Source organism: Rhinopithecus bieti, unplaced genomic scaffold (assembly GCF_001698545.2).
Source record: "Rhinopithecus bieti isolate Rb0 unplaced genomic scaffold, ASM169854v2 scaffold_20170, whole genome shotgun sequence".
Classification (NCBI taxonomy): Eukaryota; Metazoa; Chordata; class Mammalia; order Primates; family Cercopithecidae; genus Rhinopithecus; species Rhinopithecus bieti.
Window position 1 is genome coordinate 2,130,429 of NW_016810097.1, and position 10,610 is coordinate 2,141,038.

The window sequence follows — 10,610 nt, forward strand, 5'->3', positions numbered from 1 at the left end:
AAAAAAAAAAAAAAAAAAAAAAAAAAAAAAAAAAAAAAAAAAGATGGAGTTTCACTCTTGTTGCCCAGGCTGAAGTGCAATGGCACAATCTTGGCTTACTGCAACCTCTGCCTCCCAGGTTCAAGTGATTCTCCTGCCTCGGCCTCCCAAGTAGCTGGCATTACAGATGCCTGCCACCATAGCTGGCTAATTTTTTTGTATTTTTAGTAGAGACGGTGTTTCACCATGTTAGTCAGGCTAGTCTCAAACTCCTGATCTCAGGTGATCCACCTGCCTCGGCTTCTCAAAGTGGTGGGATTACAGGCGTGAGCCACTGCATTTAGCCAGGTGTGGCGATGTGCATCTGTAGTCCCAGCTACTTGAGAGGCTGAAGTGGGAGGATCACTTGAGCATGTGAGGTTGAGGCTGTGGTGAGCCATGATTGCACCACTGTGCTCCAGCCTGGGCAACAGAGTGAGACTCTGTCTCCAAAAAAAAAACAAAAAAAAAAGAAGAAAGAAAAAAGAAAAAAAAATACCTGAGACTGGGTAATTTTTTTTTTTTTTGGACACAGAGTCTCTGTTGCCCAAGCTGGAGTACAGTGGCACGATCTTGGCTCACTGCAAACTCTGCCTCCCGGGCTCACACCATTCTTCTGACTCAGCCTCCCGAGTAGCAGGGACTACAGGCGCCCGCCACCACGCCCAGCTAATTTTTTTTTGTTTTTTGGCATTTTTAGTAGAGACGGGGTTTCACTGTGTTAGCCAGGATGGTCTCGATCTCCTGATCTCATGATCTGCCCATCTCGGCCTCCCGAAGTGCTGGCATTACAGGTGTGAGCCACCGTGCCTGGCCTTTTTTTTTTTTTTTTTTTTTTTTTGAGACAGGGTCTCACTCTGTCACCCAGGCTATAGTGCGGTGGCATGATCTTGGCTCACTGCAACCTCTGCCTTAGCCTCCCAAGTAGCTGGGACTACAGGCCCACACCACCGTGCCTGACTGACCACCATGCTTGCCTGGGAGACTGAGCAATAATATAAAGAAAAGAAGTTTAATTAGCTCATGGTTCTGCAGGCTTTATGGGAAGCATGGTGTTGGCATCTGCTCAACTCCTGAGTAGGCCTCCAGAAGCTTACAATCATGTCAGAAGGTGAAGGAGAAGCAGACATGTCACACATCCAGAGCAGGAGCAAGAGAGGGAGGGAGTGATGGGAGGAGGTGCCAACATACTTTTAAATAACTGGATCACTTGTGAACTCAGTGACAGCTCACTTATCCCCAAGAGGATGGCCCAAGCCATTCATGAAGGATCCGCCCACATGGTCCAGACACCTCCCACCAGGCCCCACCTCCAACATCAGGGATTACATTTCATCATGAGATTTGGACGGGGACAAATATCCAAACTATATTAAGGAGGAATATTTCCTTTTCTTTATCAGGAGTATAAAGTAGGAGGCATGGGGGATTCTCTCCCTGTTCTGTTCAGGCATAGGTTAAGGAAACACCAATTCCTTTAAACATATGCATCTGGAGTTGTCAGTTCTGAGTATCACAGTTATTAAAATATGACACAATCCCTGCCCTCAAGAAATTGACAAGGTAGAAAAGTAGAAAATGGTTCTTTTTGTTTCCATCCCTACAAGCACTCTGCTCTAGTAGCATATACTCAGCAAAAGGAGCAAAAGTGCCACTTCCAGCTCCAAATCAGCAGGTCAGGTGGTGGAGTCTGGCCAAGTTCACACACAGAATAATTAACTCCTGCATGCTACCTGGGATGACATTTATTCAGTGCTTGCTATATGCCAGGTATAATGCTACACCTTTTTTTTTTTTTTGAGTCGGAGTCTCGCTCTGCTGCCCAGGCTGGAGTGCAATGGCATGATCTCGGCTCACTGCAATCTTCACCTCCTGGGTTCAAGCAATTCTCCTGCCCCACTGAGCCTCCGGAGTAGCTGGGAATACAGGCATGTGTCACCATGCCCGGCTAATCTTTGTAGAGATAGGGTTTCATCATATTGGCCAGGCTGATCTCAAACTCCTGACCTGGTGATCCGCCCACCTTGGCCTCCCAAAGTGCTGGGATTACAGGCGTGAGCCACCGTGCCTGGCCTATACCTTCATTTAAATACTATACTCATTTAATCCTCACAACTGTTATGTGAAATAGATACTATTATCCTTAATTTTACAGGTGAAGAAATGGAAGCACAGAAAAATTAAGTGACTTGCCCAAGGTCACCCAGCTAGTGTCGGCATTTGAATCTAGGCAGTCTGTAAAGCTTGTGGTCTTAACTCTGTATTATACTGGTAACATCCCGGATTAGGATAGCAGCAGGAATTAAAGCTCAACGGAGAGAGAGAGGACTTGAGAGAAGGTAGAATCCATGTAATCTGTCCATAAGAGGAGAAAATTGAGATTACAAGTGAAAGTGGAATAAGATACAGGGTCTTTGGGCATTTGAGGTGCAATCAGTGGATTGTAACACCCTCCCTGAGCAGGATTTGTGTCTTAATCATTTTGCACCTAGCATAAAGCTGGACTCGTAATCAGTCTCAAAAGACATTATTGAATTGAATGATGGCTGAGTAACATCATCTTTGTAGAAAGGACTGGCTCATTTGGCATTGTCCACAAGGGGCAATGCTGCTTATCTAGCAGGTGTTGGCAGTCACAGCGGACATGGTTGGTGGAGAGGGTTGTGCTGGAGGGCTGTCAATATTAGTCTTGGAGTCATATTTATTTGCAGAGGCTTCTCCAATCCTCATTAAAGGCCCAGTGATGTCAGGCTCTCCACCCCTGTACCCAGACAGAAATATGCACCAGGCACTTCATTTTCTCTCATGAAAAGGCTGGCCTGTTACAGGTGGGATTGTTCATTGCTCCCAGCCCATCAGCTTGACACTGTATTCTTGGTCTATTCTGTGGGGACAGCCCTGGAATAGACACTGAGTATCCATCAGAGTAGGCACCCTGAGCAAACTTCCTTTCCCAAACCCTCTTCCTGCCCCAAACGTGATTTGGTTTGGTGGATGGAGGAGGGGGAGAGCAGAGGAGACACCCCTTGACCACCTCACATCTTTGTTGGTTCATGGGTCGCAGCTCTTTCCCATCATCCCAACCAGCCTGAAATTGTTACATTTTGCTTTATAAATTCCTTTTTTAAAGTATTGTCAGTTTCAAAAAAAGAAAACGATTATCTGCCTGTAAGAGCAGGTGTGAGAGAAAATGAGGTGCCTGGAGCTTATTTCTCTCTGGCAATGGGGTGGAGGGCCTGACATTATGGGGCCTTTAATGGTAGCCCCCCAGCTTCATATTCCCTAACCTTTCTGGAGAGGAGGGCTTGGGAAAGGCACATGGAGGTAGGGTGGAGCTGGGGGAAAACAGACCTTGTACAAAAGCTGAGTAGCCAGATGTTCACTTTACAGCTCTTCTATAAAACTGGCAGGGCAGATATAGATTAAAACGAAGGACAAACTCCATTTAAAGTGCATTACAGCTCAGGAACCAGCACCCCCTGGGCAGGAGAAGGGAGGGAAGGGCACAGAGGCCACATCAGTCTCCTTCCTTATCTAGGGCCACATGTCTCTCTCCTAGCTTTGCCAAGGGTGATTTACACCCCCGGCTGGAATGACTCTCTTTCTGGGCTGATTACATCGGCAAATGCCCCCCAGAGGCCACAGCAGGATGGCCATATTCAGAAGCAGCAGCCAATAAATCTCAGAGGTTTATATTGCGATTCTCAGTACTCCCCGCTGGCCCTCTGCCAGGCTGGCTGTGGAAGTAAGGAGGGGGTCAAGTTAGAGGGTTAGGGGATGAAACCCTCCACTTCCTTTCATCACCCTCTTCTTCTCTCTTTCTATGTACTGCTCATTCTTCCAAGCCATTCTGCTTCTGGCTTTATCCTGGGATCTTGTGGGAATCAGGCCTAGGCCCAATAAATACCCTTATCCTTATGGGTAGACGTCCTGTGTTCTGGGCACAGATGTGTTTCTACCTAGTTGTTTAATCCTGATAGAGTAGCTTGCTCTCTGAAACTGCCATCATGTGAAAAGGATGGGTTCCTAATTGGTCTCTCCAGGCACCTTCCTCAGTGAGCTTTGGTCCAAGGAAATCTCTTTTATTTAGTGGAGGGTTCAATCTTTCCATCTTCCCTCATGACACCATCAGGGCTGAATTTTGGAATCTAATGCCCCAGGTGTGCTCCCCCGGCAAAGCCATTCCACCTGTCTGTGACCCATCTTTGCAGAATCTTGAGCTTAATAGCCCCCAATCTTACCCTAGAAGACACCTAGGAGGGGGAAAACGAGATCATAGATGTGCCAATTCTAAGAAAAACAAATACTAGAAATGCAAGTGCCCTTGTGTTGGCTTGTTCAAGTTTTGTTACAAAATCTCTTTTGGTGTCCGTTATGTGATGTGTGGGTGAGTGGAATCCGGAAAGTGAGAAAGGGTGCTTTTTTTGGAGAAATATGTGGTTCCCCTAGATGGCGAGTTTCCAGCGGCAGCTTCCACAATGTCTTGCTAGGTGAAGTTGGCAGAAGGCAGGTGGGCCGCCTCGGGAAGAGCAACCTCTTCCGCGCCAAGCCCGGCGGCTCCCGGGGCGCCGGCCCTCCCTCGCCCCCACCCGCTTCGTCCCTCGGTCTAGCGCTGGAGGGGCGTGGTGCGGTCGCGCGCTTCGGAGTTGGAGGGCGGCGCCCAGGACCCTGGTGGGAAAGTGTGTGCGTCGCGCGGGAGGGCGGGAGGCGGGGGTGGGAGGCGCCGGCCGGGGGAGCCCGGCTCGCAGAGCTCCAGCGGAGGAGCGAGGGGAGCGCGGAGCCCGGCGCCCACAGCTCGCTATGGTGCGCCCCCCGAGCCCGCGACCGCTGCCGCCGGTAGTCCTGATGCTGCTGCTGCTGCTGCTGCTGCCGCCGTCGCCGCTGCCTCTCGCAGCCGGTGAGTGTCGGAGCGCGCACCGGCCGGGGGTGCAGGGGGAGGGGGAGGTGAGGTGTAGGCGAAGCCCGGGGCACCTGCCCGGAGAGGGCGCAGCAGCCTCCCGGTGCATCCGACCCAAGCCAGGGGAACTGGAGCAGGAAGCGCAGGGTGCCTGCAAGGGGCTGAGGTCACACCTAACAGTATACGAACTGAGGTAGACTGAGTGCCAGCAATGGCCTGGTCACCCAAGCATCTCTTCCTCGCCCCTTCCCCCCCTTCCCTCTTTTGAAGTAGGTCTACACAGTCACAGAACAACCCACAGCCAGGTCATTACCAAGACAGCGTCTCTAGGAGGCGGGGAGAATCAGAAACAGTGTCATTTGCTCCACGTGGGCTTTAACTCTTCCATCTGCTTTAAGGACTGAGGAAGAAACTAGGTACAGGTGAAGAAAAAGAAGTTTGTTAGAACTGACTTGTTTCATGACCTTCTATAATAGCAGGGCTCAGAAGCAGTCTAGCACAGTGACTTGCCCCTTGGATAATAAATAATCCACAATAGATGTTTTGTAGATGTAGTTCAAGGCCTGATTTTAGAAACAGGCCACTCCCCAAGGAAGAACAGTGTGGGATCCGAGATCCCTGGAAGGCTCATGGCCTTCATGAGTGGTATGGGTGTGTAGAATCTTATTATGGGGCTCCTGCCCAGAGACTGAATGAAGGGACTCCTGAGACAGAGAGACCACCACACTGCCCTGAGACCTCAGTCCACAAGGCAGTGCTGTAGAAATGCTGCCTTGAGAGAGATATGGAAGGAAGGAGGGAAAACCCTGGTCTGTCCACCTGCCAACATCAGTAAGTCAGGGCAGCAAGACATCACCAGTCTGATTTGACTGCCTAGGAAATTTCACTAATCCTAAAGGTTACGGCTGCATGTCAGGATCAGGGGAAAACATTAAACACCTTTCTCATTAAATGATCCAGTGTTGGTGACAGATCTATTTTCCACAGTAATACTTGACAGCAATGACTTCTGGTTAAGTGGCCTCATTGAAAATCCATAAAACAGCCATCTAGGAGGTGCCATGTAGAGCCAAGTGCTCTTCAAGAGCACAGACCAACAGAGGGCTTTGGGGGGTGGAAAATACCACTGCTCAAGGCCTGCTAAAGCCAAGCATATAGGAGACCTCCGATTCGTAGGGAAGTGGTGTCATGCACTGAAAATCCTTCTGAAGTAGAGAGGAGGCTGGAGTCCTGGGTTCTAGCCTTGACTCAGTCTTGACTTGCTACATCCTCTGGTGCACATTACTTTTCTTTGTTCACCAATCTATAAAATGGGTACCTGGGCTGTGGGCCTCATTGATGAGAAACAAATGAGGATCTTGTGCCCTAAGGCATAGCCTAATCTGACCCATTCTGTAGCTACTCATTCTCTGATGAGCCAAGAAGCAGAAAACAAAGTTACAAAACCAGGTTGCTAACAAATCAATATGAAATAGATGTGGCAGTGGCTGCGTAAATGAGGAGGTGGGGCAAGTAATGGAGAGTGGTATGGACTATAACAAGCTGGAAAAGGTATGACTTGTCAAAAAGGGGCAGTCATTACTCAACTCCACCTGTTACATGTGGGCCCAAGTGTTTCCATTTTTCAAGACAAATTGGAAATTAATAGTTTTATTTGAAATCTGATTTTTTTTTTTTTTTTTTGAGACAGGGTATTAATCTGTCACCTAGGCTGGTGTTCAGTGGTGTGATTCCAGTTCACTGCAGCCTCAACCTCCCATACTCAAGCTATCCTTCTGCCTCAGCCTCCCCAGTAGCTGAGTCTGAAGGAGAGTGCCACCACACCTGGTTAATTTTTGTATTTTTTGTAGAGACTGGTTTTTGCCATCTCTGATGCCCAGACTGATCTTGAATCCTGGGCTCAAACAATCTGCTCACCTTGGCCTCCCAAAGTGCTGAAATTATAGGTGTGCGTCACCGCACCCAGCCTAAAATCTGATTTTTAAATGTTGGCCACTAATTACAACTTTAAGAAAATACTGGCCGGATGCACTGGCTCACACCTACAATCCCAGCACTTTGGGAGGCTGAGATGGGCAGATCACGAGGTCAGGAGATTGAGACCATCCTGGCTAACACGGTGAAATCCTGTCTCTACTAAAAAATAGAAAAAATTAGCCGGGCGTGGTGGTGGGTGCCTGTAGTCCCAGCTACTCAGGAGGCTGAGACAGAGCTTGCAGGGAGCCGAGATAGCGCCACTGCACTCCAGGCTGGGCGACAGAGCGAGACTCCATCTCAAAAGAAAAGAAAAGAAAATACTGTGAACGTGCAAAACAAAACAAAACCCCAAAAAACAAAAAAAAACAAACCACACACACACAAAACAGAAAAAGAAAATACTGCCCGGCATCTTGGCTCACGCCTATAATCCCAGCATTTTGGGAGGCCAAGGTGAGTGGATTGCTTGAGCTCAGGAGTTCGAGACCAGCCTGGGCAACATAATGAAAGCCCATCTCTACAAAAGATACAAAAATTAGCTGGGCATGGTAGTACATGCATGCAGTCCCAGCTACTTGGGAGGCTGAGGTGGGAGAGTTCACTTGAGCCTGGGAAGTTGAGGCCGCAGGCTGCAACGAGTGGCGATTGTACCACTGCACTCCAGTCTGGGTGACAGAGATTAAAAGAAAAAAGAAAAGAGAAGAGAAGAGAAAAAGGAACAGAACTTTGCTGACTAAAAAAAACACATTTGCACACTGGATCAAATTATGACCTTTGCCCTGGATCAAGTCCTGTTTCACAATCCAGGAAACACAAGTTCCACCTTGTTGAGATGAAATTTGATGTGGCCCCCAAGTTCTTTGTTGAGATGAATGCCCCTAAATCCATCACTGCTCAAACTTGGTAGTGTCAACTAAGAAATTGTTTTCTTTTGAAAATGTTTACAACTCAATAGTTAGTACAGTTAAATATGTACAGCTAGGCGCAGTGGCTCACACCTGTAATCCCAGCACTTTCTTGAGGCCGAGGCCGGCAGATCACCTGAGGTCGGGAGTTCGAGGCCAGCCTGACCAACATGGGAAAATTCCTGGGTAACAAGAGCAAAACTCCATCTCAAAAAAAAAATTACAGTCCAGTTACAGCAGTAGGACTTGAATCTGCTACTTTGTGTACTTACCACTTATTGGGTACCTACCTAATGGAAGTAACATCGTAAACTTGTAGAAATTCCTCAATCTTTTTAAATCCATGTTCCCTTTTGGTAAATATATAAAATGTCATACCTTCCTTAAATACTTTTGAAATCTCTAAAGCTTTTCTTTCATCTTCTACATGTAAAATTATCAAATATGCTTTTGGAAATACATATTTCCTAGAGAAATTCTGATATACTTTTTCTTTTCCATAGGTTATTGGGGTACATACAGGTGGCGTTTGGTTACATGAATAAGTTCTTTAGTGCTGATCCGTGAGATTTTGGTGCACCCATCACCTGAGAAGTATATACCGCACCCTATTTGTAGTCTTTTATCCCTTCCCCCCGCCATGCTTCCCCACAAGTCCCCAAGTCCATTGTATCATTCTTATGCCTTTGCATCCTCATAGCTTAGCTCCCACATATCAGTGAGAATATACGATGTTTGGTTTTCCATTCCTGAGTTACTTCACTTAGAATAATAGTCTCCAATCTCATCTAGGTTGCTGCGAATGCTGTTAATTCATTCCTTTTTTTTTTTTTTTTTGAGATGGAGTCACCCAGGCTGGAGTGCAGTGGTGTGATCTCACCTCTCCGCAAGCTCTGCCTCCCGGGTTCATGCCAGTCTCCTGCCTCAGCCTTCCAAGTAGCTGGGTCTACAGGTGCCCGCCACCACACCCGGCTAATTTTTTTTTTGTATTTTTAGTGGAGATGGGGTTTCACCATATTAGCCAGGATGGTCTCAATCTCCTGACCTCATGATCCGCCCATCTCGGCCTCCCAAAGTGCTGGGATTACAGGCGTGAGCTACCGCACCAGGCCAATTAATTCCTTTTTATGGCTGAATAGTATTCTATTGTATCACAATTTCTGTATCCACTCGTTTATTGATGGGCATTTGGGTTGGTTCTATGATTTTGCAATTGCAGATTGTGCTGCTATAAACATGAGTGTGCAAGTATCTTTTTTGTTTAATGACTTATTTTCCTCTGGGTAGACACCCAGTAGTGGGATTGCTGGATCACATGGTAGTTCTACTTTTTTTTTTTTTTTGAGATGGAGTCTTATTCTGTTGCCAGGCTGGAGTGCAGTGGCACAGTCTCGGCTCACTGCAACTTCTGCCTCCCAGGTTCAAGCAATTCTCCTGCCTCAGCCTCCTGAGTAGCTGGGACTATAGGCACATGCCACCACGCCCAGCTGATTTTTGTATTTGTAGTAGAGATGGGGTTTCACCTTGTTGGCCAGGATGGTCTCGATCTCTCGACCTTGTGATCTGCCGGCCTTGGCTTCCCAAAGTGCTTGGATTACAGGTGTGAGCCACTGCATCTGGCTTTTTTTTTTTTCCAGACTGAGTTTCGCTCTTGTCCCTCAGGCTGCAGTGCAATGACTTGATCTTGGCTCACTGAAACCTCTGCTTCCTGGGTTCAAGTGATTCTCCAGCCTCAGCCTCTCGAGTAGCTGGGATTACAGGTGACTGCCACCACACCCGGCTAATTTTTGTATTTTTAGTAGAGATGGGGTTTTGCAGTGTTGGCCGGGCTGGTCTCGAACTCTTGACCTCAGGTGATCTGCCCACCTCAACCTTCCAAAGTGCTGGGATTACAGGTGTGAGCCACCATGCCCAGCCTACTTTTAGCTCTTTAAGGAATCTCCAGACTGTTTTCCTCAGTGACTGTGCCAGTTTACATTCCCACCAGCAGTGTAGAAGTGTTCCCTGATCACTGCATCCATGCCAACATCTAGTGTTTTTTGATTTTTTGATTATGGCTATTCTTGAAGGAGTAAAGTGCTATCACATTGTGGATGTGATTTGCATTTTACTGATCATGAGTGATGTTGAGCAATTTTTCATATGTTGGCTATTCGTATATCTTCTTTTGAGAATTGTCTATTCATGTCCTTAGCCCACTTTTTGATGGGATTGTTTGTTTTTTTCTTTTTCTTTTTTTTTTGAGATGGAGTCTTGCTCTGTTACCCAGGCTGGAGTGCAGTGGCGTGATCTCGGCTCACTGCAAGCTCCGCCTCGTGGGTTCACACCATTCTCCTGCCTCAGCCTCCGGAGTAGCTGGGACTACAGGCGTTCGCCACCACACCCAGCTAATTTTTTGTAGTTTTAGTAGAGATGGGGTTTCACCATGTTAGTCAGGATGGTCTTGATCTCCTGACCTTATGATCCGCCCGCCTCGGCCTCCCAAAGTGCTGTGATTACCAGCTTGAGCCACTGCGCCTGGCCGATTGTTTTTTTCTTGCTGATTTGTTTGAGTTTGTTGTAGATTCTGAATATTAGTCCTTTGTCAGATGTATAGATTGTGAAAATTTTCTCCCACTCTGTGGGTTGTCTGTTTACTCTGCTGACTGTTCCTTTTGCTGTGTAGAAGCTCTTTAGTTTAATTAAGTACCAGTTATTCATCTTTTTTTTTTTTTTGCATTTGCTTTTGGGTTCTTGGTCATGAAATCCTTGCCTAAGTCAAAGTCTAGAAGGATTTTTCGAATGTTATCTTCCAGAATTTTTATAGTTTCAGG

At 47.2% G+C, this 10,610-nt stretch overlaps 1 protein-coding gene across 1 annotated transcript in view; it reads left to right on the plus strand.

The window, feature by feature from the left end:
* Positions 1–4,577: 4,577 nt before the first annotated feature.
* The window catches only part of GFRA3 (GDNF family receptor alpha 3), a 22,536-nt gene continuing 16,503 nt past the window's right edge, over positions 4,578–10,610 (plus strand). Inside the window, exon 1 of the mRNA XM_017891291.1 lies at positions 4,578–4,915. Within this exon, the coding sequence (XP_017746780.1) occupies positions 4,819–4,915 (97 nt within the window). The 5' untranslated portion in view covers positions 4,578–4,818. The remainder of the gene's footprint in view (positions 4,916–10,610) is intronic.